We start from the raw sequence: 19,626 nt of genomic DNA on the forward strand, positions 1-19,626 counted from the left end.
TGAAATAGTTAAATATTTGAAAAATTGTAAATAAAATAAATGGCTGAGACAACTAGCTTTGTGATAAGTAGTTTGAAGGCAATCTTGATTTAAACAAAACATTTACAGCTCAAGTGTATGAAAAAGCTGACAATCTCCACTTTTATATAAATACCAGAGTGAATTTACATCCAGTTTATAACAAATCCAAATGAACACATCAGGAAGATTTGTTGTATTGGTAAAGGGAATTTAAGTTCATCTGGCTGGGCGGTGGATGTACTGTAGGTCTAATGAAAAAAGAAAGGTTGGAAACCACTGTAGATGTTCATTGCCAAAAGAAGTACAACATAGCCCAGAAATAACAGTGAAGAATGGCTCAAACTTGATGCTAAACTGTGTTGTAAGTGAAACATCACTATGACTAGTGAGAGAGGGATGGCAGGAGATGTAAACAGGTCTCCAGCATGCAGCCAGCTGTTCTCAGTAGGCCATCTAGTGTACAGATGTGATAAGTGCAGTTGATAACCTTGTTGGGACAAAGAAGAGCGAAGGCTGCAGATTAATTATGAGATGCCTTTATTGTACTTTTTGGAATCCAGTGACACCGACACGAGAAAATGGTCCTATCCCTCCCTCCCCCTTTACATACACAACCTGAGAGGGAGGGGCTGCAGGGTGGGATGTACCGTGATCCCGCTTGTAGTCTTAAATTAAACACAGAGATAATAGTGAAGACACATCCAGGTGCATTTCCACAGACACGCACGACATGCATTCAAAAAGGGACTTCGGGGAACGCAGTTGACGCCTGGTTCCTGTACGCTTTGTCTCAAAGTAAAAGACGACAAAATTAATACCACTTAAAAAAACAGTTAGCTGTCTTTATGGCCCACGATCAGTCTATAATTCAGGCTCTGTCGATTTTCCATTTACAGGAGAGAACAAAAAAGGCAAAGAGACACACTACTATTCATACTGGGAAAGATGGTTTAAATATGGAAGTGGAAGGTTCATATCTTTCATATTTTAGTTTTTTTTTTTAATTGGTTTTTAATTAATGGTATACTTTCATGAGAATACAATTGTCTCACTAAAAATCAGCTCATCTAGGTAAAACTAGGCCTTGTCCACTGACAGTCTCCCTGCTGTATCTAAGTAAAATATATAAAGTCCAGTCGAGGGGCTCAGTGGGCCGTTGGTCCAATCACAAGTGGTTCACTTCAGTCGTCATCGCTGCCACTGGCCGAGCGCTCCTGGAACAAACCAAGGAAACAAAGATTTACTAACAGAAGTACAGTACAGAATACAGATAACCCATCATTTCACAGCAAGAAGTTGTTGTGTTAAAACTCTTGTGGAACATGTATTGGACATTGTGATCGTGTTGTCTTCCTCTAAAATTATAAAACAACGTCCAGACCGTTTTTTGGCTTTTTACACTACGTGACTATCCAGGTGCAGCAGTTTGATGTCACTCTCTACTACTTCTTCTTCTTCTCTGTATTTATTGGCAGGTCACAGACCAACTTTAAATACTTTTGATGCATACTGACCTGACCTCTGGAGAAATATAAAGTATGTATTCCTACAGCAGAGCCAACTAAACAAGCAGATACATAAAACTCAACCAGAATAAATGTAAAACTCCTTTGGGTTCAGTTTTGTCTATATCATGTCATCAGTGTGGTCCGACTCAACAGCTTTATGCTCAGTGGGATGCTGTTCTTGTGGGAAAACTTGTTGTCTCACCTCTTCCTGTTCTTCGTCACTGTCATCGTCGCTAACCACAGGTTTAGCCCGGGCACCGCGGCCCCTTCGTCGTTGTCCTTTCCCTCCTCGATCCCCCTTTTCTTTCCGGCTCAGCTTGATCTTCACCTTCACTGAACGAGCTGGCAGGAATCAAAGATAGTGTTTATAGTTCCTCCCTCATCTGATCATGTAATAATATAAGTGTTCAGAGTAAAACGCTGATGTTTCTGATACTCACATTCAGACTCTGAGCCTTCGTCTGGCTCCTCCTCCTCTTCCTCGCTTTCCTCTCCTTCACTCTCGTCCTCCTTCTCGATCTTCTGTCTCACACTGGTGAAGACGGACTGCAGCACGATGGAGTCCTCATAGATCTAAAAAGCAAGCGACCGGTTATACTTAGTGATTTCTTGTAAATGCAAGTGATTTGAAGCTCATTCCACTATTTACTCATTCGATTAAGAACGTGTGTGCTTATGGCTCAACTCACCAGAGAGCCCTCCAGATTGAAAGTCTGGGCGTTTTGACACAGCAGCATCACATCCTTCTCCAGGTCGTTGAGGCTGCGGTACTTATGGCTCCGGATCCTCTCCTGATGGAAGGAAGGACGGAACAAAGGAAGGCAGCAGTCAGACAAAGGTAAAAACAGAGAAATGTAACTTTATTTTTTCTGTTATCTCAACATGAAGAGCGGGGAGGTGTTACTTCATATTCTTACCTTGATCTTTCTGAAGTCCACTGGTTTGCGAATGAGCTCATAGTACTCGGGCAGCTCCTTGCGAGAAGGCAGCTGGATGAAGACTTCACTCAGCTGTCGGCCATTGCTGCTAAGGCGAGAAAGCATAAAGAGTAGAATTTGAATACAAATGCAAAGAAGCAGGAGTCATTTTCATATTTACAGTATGAACAGCAGGTCCTGAGAGTGATCTATATTATTCTAATTGTGACAGCAGGTATCAAATGTACATTTTCATTCCACAAGATAACTCCACAGTATTTGACAGAAAACAGACTACGGGATGTTTTATACAAAAGATGAAGAAGATTCTTAGCCTGTCTAGTTGGGTAATTATGGAACTGTGAATTATTAACAATATAATATCCAAAACTAAAAAGGTAAATGTGTTTTTATCTCACGTTAAATTAAATGCACTGATTTGAAGGATTTATTATCAAGTTCTCACCCGTCCTTATATTTGATGACAGCGTCAACGATCTTCTTCATCTTCTTGGTGAGGGACATAGGGTTGGGAGAGAGCTTCTCAGCAGGTGGACGACCACGTTTCTTTGCCTTCTTCACCTCCTCGTCCTTCTCCCGCCCTCGGCCGCTGCTGGAGCTGGGTGTGGCCGGGCCGCCGTCATGGTCGCGGTCTCTCTTGCGCTTCCTGGTGGTCTTCTTGTGACGCACTTCCTCTTCAATGTCCTCTAGATTTCCCTCTTCTATGGCCTGTGGTGAGGAGAAATGATCTTTTAGCGAACTCAGGTCGAAACTAAGTACATATTGATTCACTTTGGCCTCCTAAGATGCTTCACTGTATTTTCTGACATCGTCTCACCTTCAGCCATTGTTTCTCAGTGAGCGAGTCACTGTAGTCCACTTCCTTGCGTTGGCGGGATCCTCTGCCAAACATCTTCTCCTCCTCCTCTTCGCAAGTTAGCCTCTCAACCTCAGCGTCATCTTTCAGAATCCAGCTCGGCATATCATCCTCCTCCATCAGACGAGGTTTCCTCTTAGGGTTGCGGGCCTCCTCGCGGCGTCTGTCTAGATCCATGCGCTGGAGTAAACAAAAAAAAACAACGCAGCAAGGGGTTAAAGGAGTCAAATTATAAAATTACAAAGCATCTAATAATTGATATGGTACTGGGACTAACCATGAACTGTTCAAACTCTTCTTCACTTCTGGCAATCATCTGATTGACAGTCTCGTCATCTGGCACTTCATCCTCCTCCTGCAGACAAATGAGATTGAGTGAGTGACAACTAATGACAGATTCATGTGGCACCTCAGAGGCAAGTCTCCGACCAAATGACTCTTACTTACATAAAAGGCAAAACATAATTCAACAGGGTTCCCACATCTTCTTAAACATCAAATTCAAGGACCTCCAGGCTCAATTCACATATATTTAAAAGGTGCAGTTTGAGACGGATCACGGTTTTCACTGTTACAACAGTGTCAACAATTTAAGAATATATATAGAAAATGAACAAATTCAACAACTTTCAATGACAATGTCTGTCTGTCTCATTATTATAATTTTGTTTAATTTATTTTGATGTTTTCCCTGAAAATTCACGCATTTTCAGGGATTTCAAAGATCCGTGGGAACCCTGATTCAATGCATATTACAATTTAACCCATGTAGGCATTGGTAACATCACTGTAGTAGGACTGCAGTACATGACTAAAGCTTAGCATATTCAGATTTGAATCCTGTAAAGTAAAAAAGCTAAAAAGTTAGCAAGAAACAAGAAAAGGAATAAAAGGGAAAGATTTATATTAAGTGTGAGAGATAAAGTATCATATTAACAGTCAACAGTATGTGTAGAAGCAGAAATACAGAAGTGAGAAAAGGAGATTCTGGATTAATGAAAGCTCACAGATCCTAAGAAAAAAGTGAGTATGGAAAAGAGAGAAGAGGAGGAAAAATACAGCAGATAATGAAAAGGTAAGGCATCACACAGGCGGATGTGGGTGGGTGGGCAAAGTAGTAACAGTTTCAGATCACACCCACCCACGCCCCCCTAGTGCGGCAGCCTCCGCGAGCCCCGACCTCGTCCTGTTCCTCGTGCTCCAGAATGGCCTGCAAGAAGGCTCGACGCTCACAGCCTGAAGACTTCTGGTCGAACATGCCGGCCTGGATGACCTTCTGGTCCACGTTCAGTTTGTACTTGGCTGCCGCCAGGATCTTCTCCTCCACACTGTTGACAGTGCAGAGGCGGAGCACGCGCACCTCGTTCTGCTGACCGATACGATGGGCTCTGTCCTGAGCCTGCAAGTCCTGTAGGAGAACAAACATATGATTGGTTTAGCTGGAGTGTTGTAAATATGGAAACAATGGCAACTTTATTACTTTTACACAATATTAATAAGGTTTTGGTGTCATATGAACAGTATTCTATCAAACGAGGTCACATTAGTCTAGACCTGTGTGGACGCCAACAAATATTTGCATTCGAGTACCTGATGTGGGTTCCAATCACTGTCAAAGATGATGACAGTATCAGCAGACTGCAGGTTGAGACCCAGGCCTCCTGCCCTGGTGCTGAGCAGGAACACAAAGTACTCAGAGGCCGGGTCATTGAAGGTCTTCAGCAGCATGCCACGGTCCTCTGCCTTGGTAGTTCCTATGGGGGGGGAGAGATGATTAGAGAGTTAAAAAAGTAAATCTTAATTGTTCCATATAATTAGATGACATTAAAAAACCTATTAACATAATTACGATGCTCATTATGATACTAATTACGAGCTCATTCTCATAAAGTGGGCTTGAATTGGCCTTGGTCTTGGTCAGAGGTGTCTCACCATCCAGACGCAGGTACTTGAAGCTCCGGTAGGCAAAGTAGTCCTCCATGATGGTCATGAGTGTTGTCATTTGACAGAAGAGCAGCACTTTGTGGTTGGTGGCCCTCAGCTTGGGCAGGATACGATCCAGCAGCTCAAACTTCCCAGAGGAGCGGTACAGGTCAGGACTAGACGGGCAGAAGGAGCAATATGAGAAAGAATGAGTCAGGATGCAGCATATATCCACACACACAAGACACATATGTGCTGTACAAGCACACACAACTTCAAGCTTTACGTACCCGCTCACGATTCCACCAGAATAACCAAGATGCTCAGAGAAAGACTCCTGTAAAACAAAAAGTCACCTTCATTTAGCTATGAAGTCTATCTCCATTGTGCAAACAGCAACTGCTCTGTAATGTGTTCTATAAGGAGAAAAATATTTAGTGACACCCTGATTAGATGGAGCTTGTGTTTGTTACCTCAATGTGCTGGAACATGTAGGGGTGGTTGCAAATCTTTCTCAGTTGCATGATAGTGTTCATCAGGGTCTTCGTACCACCTTTACCCTAGAATAGGAAAATACAACTTTTAGTTCCCGATACTTTGGAGCTTTGAAATAACATTAATTGTACTTTGATTAAAAGGCAACAAAAACTGATCAAATTTAAAAGATTATCTTCCATCTCGTACCTTCTTGTCTTTTTCTGACCCATCTGTGAGCAAGACTCCCTTGGCCTGCATGTGTCTGTACAAAACCCTCTGTAGGGCTGACATGTCGCACTTTATCACATACTCCACCTATAATGCAACAATAAGGGAAAATCCACCAAATTATATTAAAAGTATTATTTGATAAAAATAAATATCCACATATTTGTGTTAAGGAGTCAGTTGTCACCACATGGATAAACAGTTAAAATAGTTACCCAAAAGTAATGAGAGACATTAAATAGAATAAAATTACAAAGTTATGTAAATTTGAATTTAAGCTGACCTTCTCAGGCAGCTGGGCCTCGACTTCTTTCTTGAGTCGGCGCAGCAAGAAAGGCCTGAGCACTTTGTGTAAACGACGAATGATCAGGATGGTCTCTTCTTCATTCAGGTCAACCTTGAGGAAAAGAGAGTAGGAAGGATGAGAAGGGTGCTTTCAGAGTTTTAAATATTTTATTTTATTTTATCTATTTGAAAATACTTTCTGGTATGTTTATTTTTAATTAATAGAGCATAACGCACCTTCTCCCCAGTCATGGCGAAGGGTGCATTGAACCACTGTTCGAATGTGCTGCAGCTCTTGAAGATGGTGGGCAGGAGGAAGTTGAGGAGGGCCCAGAGCTCCGGCAGCTTGTTCTGCAGTGGAGTGCCTGTCAGCAGCACACGCCGTGGGGCCAAGTAGTGCGTGTTCAAGACTTGGGTCAGCTTACAGTGGTGGTTCTTCATTCGATGGCCCTCGTCCACAATCATGTACTTCCAACGAAGCTTTGGGAGGAAATATAGAAGTAAGTAAGAGTAACTGGTGCGTGAAGGAATTTTGTATGCAACTTAAAACTGCTGAGGATGCTTCCTTACCTTTGCCAGCACTTGCTTATCTTTAATGATGTACTCGTATGTGGTGAGCAGCACGTTGAACTTGCCGCTGCGCAAGATGGGAACAAATGCACGACGAGCAGCTGGAGACCCCTGAGAGAGAACAGAATTGCTTTCAATTTTTAAACTTAACTGCAGAGATTGGCCAAATCCTTGAATTTTCATTAGATTTTTTTCTTCATGACAAAAAGAGATCGACCATCCAAGGATATGCCACTGACCTTGTAGGAGACCTTTACAACAGATGGCGCCCACTTATCAAATTCATAGACCCAGTTTGATAGAGTTCTGTTAAGAAAAGCCACAACAGAAAGGTTTCTCAACACATGAACACAAAAACACAACTTGTACAGTTTTCTATTAAAGCACTCATTGTCCTAAGGTTTGGATCTTCACAGATAAACCCATAGCAAACTGAGAAAGATGTGTTGGGGCTTACGAGAGTGGTACAATGATGAGGAAGGGCCCGTTGAGGCGCTTGTACTCCATGAGGTAAGTGATGAGGGCGATGGTCTGGATAGTTTTCCCTAGACCCATCTCATCAGCCAGGATACCATTCAAGTTGTTGTTGTAAAGCGACACCAGCCACTCCAAACCTTTGATCTGAGCAGAAACAGACGGTTAGTTTCATCTTACCTCATTCAATCATCTGGTTAGATTTCACTACAAATCAAAGCACATATTTGTAATATCTCCCTCATGAATTAAATCATCCTATTCTTTCTATCATGTTTTGGGTTGTATACCTGGTATTGCTTGAGCTGCCCGTTGACCAGCAGTGTGGATTGTTTATCAACTTTCTCAGTGACGGCATGAGCCACGGCATAGTAGGACTGCAGGCCTCTGTTGAAACTTGCATTACCGTACTCATCATCGACATCCTGCTTGGCGTGTCTGGTGGAAGAAGGGAGGAGAAAAATTAAAAACAAAAGCAAAAGAAAACAACTTCAATGCAAAAATAAAGTACAGGGGACCATATACATTATTTTACTTAGGGGTTTTTGTGTGACTTCATCATGACCTAGCTGTCATTTTTAGAGTTATTATAAGCAAATTTATTGCCAACAAAGATGCCCAAAATCTTACTCGATGATGTGCCGGACGTCCACTTCAGATACTTCTTCACTGTCAGGGTCAGGGATCTTCTTCTCGGATGGAGCTGAAGAGGGCTGAGGCTGCTCCTCTTCCTCCTCCTGACAAACAAAAAAGAGAGGTAAGAAAACTGTTTGCCATAATTTACAACGGACCATTTTGCTTTGATGTAGAGCTCACTGTGTTCTGTACCTCCTCTTCCTCCTCCTCCTCGTCTGAGCCACTGTCTTCACTGTCTGAACGTGGCGCTACTTCATATCTGCAATGGACCATTTTGTTATAGACAAGGTTAAAAACATATGCAACAAATTCATCAGTGTTAATACCTCCTTTGCTTTAGTTAGAAGAAAGACATGGCACTAACCCTGGGTTCATTTCCAGCCAGGCCTCCAGCTGTCCAGCTTTAGGTGCCTCCATCCCAGTCAGGATCTTTCCACTGTCCATGTGAATGACCTTCACCGGCAGGTCACTCATTTGACTGGTCTCATCTAAAGGCTGAAGATTTGAGGAAATGAGAAAAACATTAATACTTTTAGAAAAGACTACACATGATGACATCAAGTCAAGTAGATGTGATCCTCTTTTAAACTCACCTCTCCGTCAGGTCCCAGACCAGCAGCACCACCCTCCACAGTTTCTGGCTTCTGAAAATATACAGGCAATATAGAGATATACGTAAAAATGTAATTTAAAACAAAGAGACATATCACAACTGCCTTTTATAAACATTTACCTTCTTTTTCTTCTTCTTTTTCTTCTCTTTGAGAGCTTGTACAGCTTTGTGGGCTCGCACCAGCTCGGTGAGGTTGGCCACATACTCGTCTGTCTGCTGCAGCAGGTAGGCCAGACGCTTGTCTTTCTTTTGGTCAATGAGTTTACGATAGCCTTCTTCATCTTCAGCCTGGGACGACGTTCACAGAGATGTTAGATGCTTGTGTTGGACTAGTTAACTTTCTGAAACTGTCTACATAATAGCAAACACAGACTTATAGACAGACTGGATTTGAGTCTCACCATCAGCCTCCGCATTCTCTCCTTTTCAATGCGCTCATTCTCTTTCTTCTGCTCGCGCTCAGTGTTGGCATGATAGGTGGCGACAGCTTTGGTGGCCTTCTGGATCTTCGCTGTGATGGAGCGGTGGTACTCCTTAAAGTCCTTGGCGTGCTGCAGGATGCTGTTGAGGTATTCCTGTCAAGAGAAGGATACACAAAGCCACCACTGTTATTAAAGTCTAGAGATGATATGAATAGAAATCAGCATCTTTTTTACTTACTTCTCTTTAACCTTCAGTTATAACAAAATAAAAAAAATATACAAATGACGAGTGAGTCACTTTTCCCTGCTATAAACCAACCCACTTTTTTCCCATCCACCCACAGAAGTCTTGTCACACAGTGTACCTGGTGTTTCTGACGACGTTTGCGCTCCTGTTCGATCTTCTGCTGTTTCTCAAGCTTCTCAGTGATGCGGGCCTCACGCAGTGACTGACGTTTGCTGCGCTTGTAGGCCTTAGCATTGAGGGCAGTTTCCAAAGCAGTGTCACGACGCATGCAAACCACCACCTCCTGACGCAGCTGTAGGCACCAAAAAGATGACATATTAAATACTGTATCTATTCACGTTGGAGACTGAATAAATAAACAGAGGTTAAATATGTGCCATAGTTATCTTTGCAGATAACTGTGGAGAACGTTATGGTTACCTGTCTCTGGAAGTTCAGCAGCCTCAGGGCCTTGAGCTCAATGGTGGCTTTGGTGCGCAGGTCACCAGCCAGAGAGCCAGGCAGGTTCTCCAGCTCCTGGATACGATGAGCAATACGAGCTTGTAGCCTGAAGAACACACATTCAATAAATAATATCAGTGATGACCAAAAGTTTAAAACTTATTCTTCCCCCTTCAGGCTGATAATCCACCATTTAAAATAGTCATAATGGTTAAATAACTAAATCATCAAACTGAATCATCGTATTCTCATTTATAACATTTTAAAATGTGATTTCTCTGATAGAATGCCACACTGGCTCAAGTCTTATTGACCAAATATATGCCATTGATAAGAATTGGATATATTTTTCTTGGACAGTAAAACAGGAATTATATATTCAGTTCATATACTGCGTTAGTGTATTTATCTGGTTGAAGTACTTAATCAGTTTCCATCCATTTGTTACGGTACCTGCAGTCTACTTATTTCCGGAGCCCAACCAATATGTTGGTCAGAGTTTATAATGCAGAAAAAGATGCTTGGGATGGTTTGTGTCTGTCTCTAATGTTAGAGGGGCAAAATAGACCATTTGAACTCACTATTTTAAAAGACAGGGCAGTAATGTAGTTATGATTGGACAGGTTGCCATTAATTGGGTTTTAATTGTATTACTGTTTGTGTTTGGTGTGTTTTACTGTTTGTATTTGAATAGAAGGCCCATGAAGGCACTCAGGGGCGGAGTGGGGCACCAAAATCCACCGGGAAAATTCTGACCGCACCGGCCCACCACCGGCCCACCCCCTACATTTCTGTAAATCAGTGGCGAACCGTGCCTATCAGAACTGGAATATACTTTAACTGCTCCATCTTCAAAATTGCGTTGTTCTAGTTATGCACACAGCCACACACACACACGCACGCACGCACGCGCGCACACACACACACACACACACACACACACACACACAATCGGACGTCAGGTAGACAGTCACTTTATGAACAATCATTTAACAAGTGTGTGGAAACAAAATGCAACCAGTTCAACAAGATGCACCACTGCAGCAAAACCAGCAATAAAAAATCAGTTCCACTCACCAATGACAACACTTAAAGACGAAATCTTTTCATTAAACGGTCGTCTTGAAAAGGGCACTGACAATAAATCCGCAACAATATCATCTCCACCTGCTGTATCAATATCATCTCCACCTGCTGTATCAATATCATCTCCACCTGTTGCCATTTTCAACTTCGGCTATCAATCACAACTCGCTAGTTAAGCTAGGTCTCGCGTGACTGCAATCGGTTCATTGGATAAACGCAGCGTGATAAGCCCTCCCATTCCCGGAAGGCTTTGCTCCAATCTACGTTAATTTCAGAACAAACAAACAAATTAAATTGCAGGTCGTTTTTTTTATTTGTGACCATGAAAGTTCTGTAACGCCTAAACAAGAAGAATGAAATTAAGATAGGCTACACAAACATCAGTAGATCGATGGGAGAGATCAGAGATGAGTGTGTGCAGGGTAACCATGACTGAGATATAGACAGTGAGCAAGTAGCATAAATATTGGTTGGACTTCTAATTTAGCCTAACTTAGTAGATCTTAGAGATTTTCGCGGCGAATTTAAATAACGTCAAAAATTTCGACAAGGCCAAGGGCCGGCCGCGGTCGTCTCACGGCCGTTCAGAATGATCTGTGGGCCGGTTCACGCAAATTCATTGGCCGGCCGGCCGGCCGGGAAAACTCCCAATCGTCCCGATTGCCACTCCGCCCCTGAAGGCACTGGTGTTGTGAACTAGCTATGGCTATGAATGCAGAAGTATGTGTGATTGTTCAATAATAATAACATATAAATATTAACATTAAAATAAATACAGGCAATATTAACATATCAGGGGAGCAGTTTTAGATACATCCAAATAAGAGAACAGAGCACTGTGCTTCATAGTTTTTCAAACAGAAACATAATTCAACAGTACTCCAGTGTGTCTCTCCCCACCCCGTCTCACCTGTACTCTCTCTCCTGGAGGATCTCCACTGGGTCCAGCCCGCGAGGTTTTTGGATGGGGGTAATGCGGTTCTGCTTCTGGTGAAGCATCATGGGAGGAGGCAAGGCCGGCTGTCCTGGGGACTGCGTCTGAGGGGGCATTACTGGAGAGGCAGCGGGGGGCACAGAGGGAGGAGCGGGAGAGGGTCTGCCAGTGGGTTGGGGTGGAATGAGCTTCTGAGGAGGGTTGGATGGGGCAGCAGCATTCACCATTGGTCCTAGTGGAGAGGAATGAGAAGAGGACAGTTTTAATGTGTGTGTGCACAGAAACACACACAGAACTGACTGAGGCAAGCCTCAAGAAGTTCACCTTCGGGCCAAGATTTAGGGGGTCCGTTGGTAGGCTGGCCTTGCATACCAGGGGGAACTCCTGCAGGTCCAGGAGGTGCCATATTGGGACCTACCATACCTGAAACAATCAGATTTTTCAAGTAATTAGAAAGCTTTGAGACAGCTTAAATTAACATTCATGTTCAGCCACCAGGTGTCTCTGCTGAGCGTTAAATATTTCTTTGTTTAAAGCTCATGTTACCTTTAGGTTTGGAAATCCTTTTCTTAAGAGGTATAATCACAAAAAAAACACTTCATAGGCATCCTCACCATGTGGTCTGTTGTAGTTGGCCTGAGCTGGTCCTGGAACAGCCCCTGGCCCACCTCCAGGTCCTGTAGTAGGTGGCATGTTGGGCATGGGCTGTGGCTGCATGCCTGGCATGGGTCTCTTCCCCTGCACGGCCATCTGCAGGTGCTCTGGTAAAGGCTGACTGCGGGCCAGCATCTTGTAGGCCATAATCTGAGCCCTGAGTTGGTGTAGCTGGTTCTGGTTGAAAGGAGTTGGTCCGCCTGGGCCACCCGGTCCACCTGCCGCAACTCCGGGCCCACCTGGACCCTGGGGGCCACCACGGTTAGGTTGACCCATTGCCTGGTTAGGGTCCCCACCGCCCTCCATCGGACCAGCCACAGGGCCAGAGGGACCTCCGGGCATCATAGGGCCAGAGGGAGGGCCATTAGCTGGGACGGGGCTGGGAGCGTGCTCTGAGCCTCCCAATGGAGAAGGGTAACCTGGAGAACACAGATCAGATGCATGGTGGGTATTTAAAAAAAAATATTCAAGCATTGCGTTTTGATGGTTCTTCATATGAGAGGACATACTGATCCTGAATCAAGTTGGACGCTTCAAAGAATTTTAACAAATGAGTCATATTTGGCCATAACGACAATAAAGAATACCGGTTATAAGACAAGTTTAATGTAGTTTTATTCTCTTTATTTAAGGCTACAAGTTCAAACACTGTCTAGAAAATGACAACTGAACAAAACACCATTTACATCACTTTAACACCAAACCATCACCATATCAAACACACCGCTGTCTTGTTATTTTAGCGCTCCTGTGTATCTCTCTCTCTCTCTTCCTACCCTCTGCTGCGAACTGTGTGGTTTTGCAGCAGCAGCTGCTTTTGTTGCTGTCTGAAAGGGGAAGCCCCTATACTCCGCCCCCTCACTGCCTACTGCTGTCAGCTCATGCTGCCAAACCAGCAGCAACACAAGAAGAGAAACCGGCTAGATGGGTTCACGCACACGCTGTAGGTAATCTCCCTCTAACTGGGCTATCGGTTCTTCCTTTTTGGAGCTGTTCAGGGATAAAAACGAGATCCTCAGTTTTTAACATTTCTTCACCCACTGCATGTTGACTACGTACAGAAGTCAAATTAGCTAAGGATTCAAGCTGGCAACCTTCAGACTGCGAGCACATCAAGAAGATATTAACAACAAAATGTATTCACTCTCTAGAACTTACCACTTAGGCCACATAAAACATATTGTAGTGTGATGTGTTACCTTGGGAATGTTGGTCCATTGGGCTTGGAGGGGGTCCCATCCCAGCATGCCCCCCTGGTCTCATGCCCATGCCCTTCATCTGGCTATAGCGGGGGTCATCTGGCATTCCCTTCTCATGCATGGCTTCCATGGGCTGGTTACAGGACAGAGAATAGTCATTTGTGAGACAAATTTTGATGTGAGAGTGAACCTTTATTTTACAATAGCCCCATAGCTAAATACCTTATACAGTCTTGGTTTAAAATCTATACTATAAAAAGTAATATTTAGATTGAAATTGTCATAACACAAGGTAAAGCTGCATAATCACAAAATGTTAGATCAACGGATGAAATCATAAAGAATTACTGAATTTATCTTGTGTATTTCCAGCTGAAGAAGAAAAAATATTAATGAAAGCAGAGTAAACACATAAATATGAAATGATTTAGTACTTTGTGCATCTGGTGCATGTTGTCCTGAGGATATCCTGAGGGTCCCTGTGGAGGGTGAGGGTGTCCAGATCCAGGAGGTCCTGGGCTGGGCCCCATCATGCTGTGGGCTGAGCCAGGAGAGGGGCCTGGGCTCGGACCCATCATGCCTCCTGGAGAAGGCCCTGGGCCCGGGGAGGGTCCGGGCCGAGGTGTCCCTCCCATTGGGGGGTCAGGGGTGGACATCTCTCAGGGGAAACTGGGAATGTGTGGCAGCAGCAAGTACCCCTGTGGAGAAAAATGACAACAGGAATTAAGGCAATTATCAGAATTCATGTGTGACCAGGCGAGCATATTTGAATATTTATTTTCCTCAAGCAAAATTTGGTTGTGATCTTCTGAGGCCTGAAAAATCAGCAAACGTCACAGTATAACATCATGCCCAATGCACTGTATTATAACATACAAAAAACTTCTGTGTTATGCCCTTTGATAACTGAAAACCAAGGATTTAAAACGAATCTATTTTAGCAATAATTGTAATAATAGAAGAAATCACAGCAGCCATAGACAAAAAGTAATACACAATGGGATTATTTATTGATGGAAAAAATGCACTTGACCCTATAAACCACTGCTTGTTACTGTTCAGATTACAGGATTGTGGGATTAGGGGAGTTGTTTACAAGTGCTTAAGAAGTTATTTAAATAACAGACTACAATTGTGCAGTTTACTGGTAATAATTAATGAGTGTAGGAAGGTTAAATGTGGAGTCCTACATGGGTTGGTACTCAGCCCCAAAACTATATATTTTATATACAAAGGAGATGATACAAATATTTTTGGGGCATGACTTAAAGATAATTACAAATAGAACAGTCTGTGTAATGGTCATATTTAAGGGGGAGGTGGCTAAGTGAAAATAATCTTTTAATAGGAATAAAACTGAATTCATGGTTTTGGGTAAATGGACAAGGATGATCAAAGCAGTGGTTGAAGACAAGAGTTCATATTTGAAGCAAAATTTACTTGGGAACCTCGAACAGAAGTATAAAGAGAAAATTGTTTTATGTTTTGCAGCATAAAAAAAGACATTTTGGATTGTATTGCGCTTAATATTCTGTACTGTTCACTTATTCTAACATATTTCGGTTATTGCAAAGAGATATGGGCCAACATGTACACAACCAACATGACACCTTTGTCTGTAATCAGGAAAGAGCAAAAAGACTTTTAAACAAGGCGGATGTAAGAGAACACAGAAACAGACTGTTTATCAAGTTACTCGTTGTGAAAATTAAATGTTTAGTTGATTCAGTCAAGTGTGAAGCCAGAAATAGACCATTACCTGAGAGAAGTTGTTTAAGATCAAATGACAAGGATCATTACAGGAAATGTCATTTCAAAAGTATGCATGTGTACGAATGTAGATGTAGATCAACATTTGAGTGGATGTGTATTTCAGTATATGCGATAAAACTGTTGAATTCTCTGGACAAATTTATAGAGAAAAAATAATTGTATATTATGAACTTACTGTGTAATGTGTATATGTTTTGTTGGATTTTTATGTGATCTCTGAAAGTAAAAAAGGAGATAAAAGGGTTGTCCATCTCCATTTATGTTCTGTTATTATAAAGAAAGGGGCAGGTAACATAAAGACTTGTTTTTTCCTTCATCCTGCTCCTTTTTTGGTTATGGAGTGTGTATAATTAGTTTGGTTTACTGCGTATCATTTGTTTCTGTAAAATTGGTTTGGGAAATTAAAAGCTGAAATGAGTGAAATGAGATAACGCATAAAACCTGAAGTTACACCGTCAATCACAATCACACAGAAAGTCTGTGGTCAACAGTTGAGACAGGTGTTGTAGTCAGAAAGCAGCTCTTATTAACCTCTGTGGATCATTAGGCATGTTAGATCATTATTTTGGCAAAGCGATGCAGCTATTGTGTTCTTTAATATGTCTGATGATCGACGTGTAAACCACACACAACATGCCTCTAGCCTGTTGTGTGAAACACAACCACAACCTCGAAACCACAACTGAACACAGGAAATTAAGTTCTGATGTTGTTGTTGTTGTTGGATGAAGGGTCCTTTCACACAGGTCCAATCATGAACCCTTGTTAACTCAGATTGTGACAGATGGTCAGCTGGTGAATAGAAACAAGATGAACCACAACACTGATACAACACACCTGACCTGTGAGCCACAACTGAGGCATCAAACTGGATCTGGTATAAACTTTATACACACTTACTCTCACACACAGTGGGTCGCCAAGAGGTCATTTAAACTTCACAACTATGATTTAAAAAAAACATGTAGGCTAGACGAGGCTCTGTTCAATAAGATACGAGCCCGGCTAACACACAGAGACGTCTTTTAAAAGTGGCTGAGAGGACACAAGTTAAAAGTAAAAACTTTGTGTCAGTGAAGTTGTTATAATGTTTACATTTACCGGAAAATAACTGTCCGGTTAGCATTTGTAGCCTTGCTAACGCTAGCCGGGCCTAGCCGGATTTAACGTTAACGTTACGTCCGTGAGGAAAATGTAACCCGTCTTTTCAGCCGCCGGTTTTCACATAGTATAACACGAGTTTACTTGTTTCCACTGGGGCCACCGGTGAGGCCGTGAAATGATATTAAAATTGACGGCAACGCCACAAAGAACACCAGCCCGCTGAGTAAAAGTACAACAACATAAGCTTGAGCTGCTGACGATGCCTAGCATGCTAGCGGGTTAGCCTAGCCGGCCACGCTCTCCTCGGGCCAATTAGGCACGAAAAATGTGTTGTTTTTTCGAGCCGTTTGTCCAGATGCGGCGACATGTGAACGGTCAGAGCATCCCCTCATCGCCGGGGCTGATTGATCCAACGCGCCTCCCGTACCCTTGGCTCGGTGCTCCGCTCTAAGCACATTTCCAAAAACAATTTTCATTCATTGCACACTGTCGCGCCACAGCAGCGCTACTGTAATGTCGGTCTCCGTCTTTTTCCTCAGCAAAAAACACCTCATAAAAGCACACGTATCCACTCACGGCAGCGAAAAACACACGCAAAACTCCCTCGAGCTCATAACAAAATTATAGTGGACTTACACAAGTGGTGAAAGGTGATGTTTTTAGTCCCCACCGGTTGCAGCGTCTCTTGGTTTTCCTCCTAACCAGAAACAAAGACCGACCTGCCCAGTTGGTTTTTTTCCTTCACCCCCCTCTCTCGGCAGATTGTATCGCAGGGACCGGCCTGTGCGGCTCAGCAGCGCCCCCATCCGCCGCCTCACGCAACTTCCCGCATGCCCAGTGAAGGCTGAGCTACAGTGGGGGATGAAAGAGCGAGAAGCCGGCGTGGGGGATGGGAGAGCGAGTATTGTGGAGGAGAAAAGCAAGAAATATGACTGAACTGCGCTTTTATACCAAAGTGAAAACGCTCAAATACTCAAACATGTTGAAGAATTCAGACTTAACAAGCCTCTGTCGTGTTAGCAGAGAGGAGGAGACAATAGGGTGCAGTTAGAGGTGGGCTATTTAATTATGCCTGTGCCTGTGCTTGTGCTTGTGCTTGTGCCTGAAACACACCAATTATTAAATACCACAGCTGCAGCTGACAGTGGTTTTCATTATTGAGTGATCTGGTACTATTTGTAGATGAATACATTGTTTGTTTGTTTTCTGACACATATATTTACTGGTATTTTGCTTTATACAACAGAGATCATGACGAAAAGGACAATCAAAAAACAAAAAGAAACATTTAACATTATACTGTACATACAGTATTATTTTCTAACTATGTATAAGAGCTGAAGATGTGTTTAGTTGCTCAGTGCAGGACCCAGAGGATTATTTTACATAAAATATAAGAAATGTCCCCATATTTCTTGAAAGATCTCAGGTTTTCCTTTGATAGCACAAGTCAGTTTCTCCAAAGCAAAGGCAATCAGATGGCTCTCTGAACACTGACTAACATTCAGTCAGGGTTCAAAAGAGAGCAACTGTGTGTTTAGCTTGGAGAAGACAGTATGTCATCTGTTTTCTCCTTGGTCTTATTATTCATTTTCAATCCCTCGGGGAACAGTCCTAGGATGCACATCTGTGGACATATTGGTGGCTTTTCAGATATAATTTGTGATAGTGTATCAGGCACATCTTCCCAAAAGTCCATGATTCTCAGGCACTCCCACAGAGAATGGACACATCACATTTTACACAGTAGTCTTGGACAATGGGGTTGAAACAGTGGAGTAGAGACGGGGTAATATAGGTGCGTATAATCCTCTCGTACTGTGATAATTTAAATCTTGTATTAATCGTCTGAACCTGAGCTTTATGGCAAATTTCCTCCCATTCTTAATCTGTTATCTCTGCGTTCAAATCATTACTCCAAGCTCGTCTTTTACCTTCCAAGGATTCATCACACATCCCTACAAACGTATCATATATCAGAGATATCTAACCTCGGCCTTCGCAGTATTTTATCATTATCTTCTCCAGAGTAGAGAGAGGTGGCATTTGCAGTGACTTATTTTGGGTCTTGGATATATACTGTAGCTCTTTATCTGCAAGTACTAAACTAAATGTTTAAAAGGGATATCAGCTTTCTTGCACAGATCTTCAAAAGTCAGCAATCTCTTCCTCATCATCATCACACAAGTGCATAACTCTGCCAGTACCCTTTGCTGCCCCTTTGCAATACATTGTTTGTTTATCTGAAGAACACAAATATCTAGTGAAAAATGTTCCCAAAACCCCAGATGACTTGTTCAAAATGCTGTTTTGTCCTAACATGAGGTCCATCCCTGCTTATGTTCACGGTACATGTGCTTCAAAAATGACTTCATCTATTAAAAAGTGTTGCTGAATAAGTTTTAACAGTGTTAATGAGGTAATGATAGAAACTCAGAGGTAAATAAGGTCCCAGAACACTGTTTGAAGCAAGAAAAGTGGCAGGGTCTGCCAAATATAAACAGTATAAAAGTGAAAACAGTATGAAATTGTGTTGTCCTTTAAGGGTTGTTTATTCAGTATGTTTAGGCGTTTAAAGCAATAAATAAATAAAAAATCAGCCAATGAAGATTTTTCTCTTCTGATTAGAATTTCTTCCCCAAAACTACATTTACATTTTTCCTTTCTGCTTGACAAACAGCTATTATATCCTGCCTGTTGGACAGACATGTGGCTGCTCAGCTGAAGGCAGGTGATGTCAGTGCTGCGTCAGTGTCTTTAATCTGTGCACAGAGTCGCTGCTGAGGAGCTCTTCTCAGTGCTGTGGCAGAAAATAAACCACCAGAGGGCAAAGTTTGGTCAGGTCGGTACATGCTGAGAGGGGACCCTGGTTGGCAGGTCTGACGGTGACCGTGGGTGTTACCTTTCTGCTTGTGCCTGCACTGAGACATTTGTTGCAGTATTCAGTGTTAGCAACGAGCCACTTCCTACTGTTTGCCTCAGTCTGCAGTTATTCTGTATCCCCCTTTATGTGACTGTATAGGAATACCAGTACTGAGCATCATGTACAGCAGTTTGAAATCCATATTGTACAATTATTATGTCAACTAGGCCAAAAATCAGACATTTTGTGGAATTTCTGTATTTGCAGCACAGTGAAGCACTGGCTTGCACTGCTGGTCCTGGGTTCAGGGCCTTTCTGTGTGGCGTTTGCATCTTTTCCCCGTGCTCGTGTGGGTTTCCTCTGGGTACTCCGGT

At 42.7% G+C, this 19,626-nt stretch overlaps 1 protein-coding gene across 5 annotated transcripts; it reads right to left on the reverse strand.

The window, feature by feature from the left end:
- Positions 1-541: 541 nt before the first annotated feature.
- On the reverse strand, positions 542-17,146 carry smarca4a (SWI/SNF related BAF chromatin remodeling complex subunit ATPase 4a). Of its 5 annotated transcripts, none has more exons than XM_073493857.1 (34): positions 17,026-17,146; positions 13,947-14,210; positions 13,513-13,645; positions 12,274-12,732; positions 11,984-12,082; positions 11,636-11,891; positions 9,619-9,745; positions 9,317-9,490; positions 8,931-9,104; positions 8,650-8,817; positions 8,510-8,560; positions 8,281-8,411; positions 8,109-8,175; positions 7,911-8,017; positions 7,571-7,718; positions 7,264-7,427; positions 7,046-7,112; positions 6,807-6,917; positions 6,474-6,716; positions 6,235-6,348; positions 5,931-6,038; positions 5,720-5,806; positions 5,537-5,583; positions 5,256-5,422; positions 4,914-5,077; positions 4,504-4,731; positions 3,601-3,678; positions 3,285-3,503; positions 2,913-3,175; positions 2,447-2,552; positions 2,219-2,320; positions 1,970-2,102; positions 1,732-1,871; positions 542-1,235 (listed from the first exon to the last, which is right to left on the reverse strand). In XM_073493857.1, the coding sequence occupies exons 2-34, from the start codon at positions 14,166-14,168 to the stop codon at positions 1,203-1,205; spliced, it is 4,890 nt and encodes a 1,629-aa protein (XP_073349958.1). In that variant the 5' UTR covers positions 14,169-14,210; positions 17,026-17,146; the 3' UTR covers positions 542-1,202. The 5 variants fall into 5 exon arrangements, with proteins under 5 accessions (XP_073349958.1, XP_073349957.1, XP_073349956.1 ...); XM_073493856.1 differs by having other exon boundaries at positions 2,447-2,555; XM_073493855.1 differs by having other exon boundaries at positions 2,447-2,555; positions 4,465-4,731.
- Between the last annotated feature and the right edge of the window lie 2,480 nt (positions 17,147-19,626).

The sequence above is a fragment of the Pagrus major genome, chromosome 23 (assembly GCF_040436345.1).
Source record: "Pagrus major chromosome 23, Pma_NU_1.0".
Classification (NCBI taxonomy): Eukaryota; Metazoa; Chordata; class Actinopteri; order Spariformes; family Sparidae; genus Pagrus; species Pagrus major.

Excerpts from the sequence above, each read along its gene's own strand:
- smarca4a (XM_073493853.1), bottom strand. The coding sequence starts at position 14,168 with ATGTCCACCCCTGACCCCCCAATGGGAGGGACACCTCGGCCCGGACCC. Across the intron at positions 6,039-6,234 it reads AGGCCCAGCTGCCTGAGAAG|GTGGAGTATGTGATAAAGTG; the intron begins GTCAGCTTAAAT and ends GTTGCATTATAG. Across the intron at positions 5,584-5,719 it reads ACATGTTCCAGCACATTGAG|GAGTCTTTCTCTGAGCATCT; the intron begins GTAACAAACACA and ends TTTGTTTTACAG.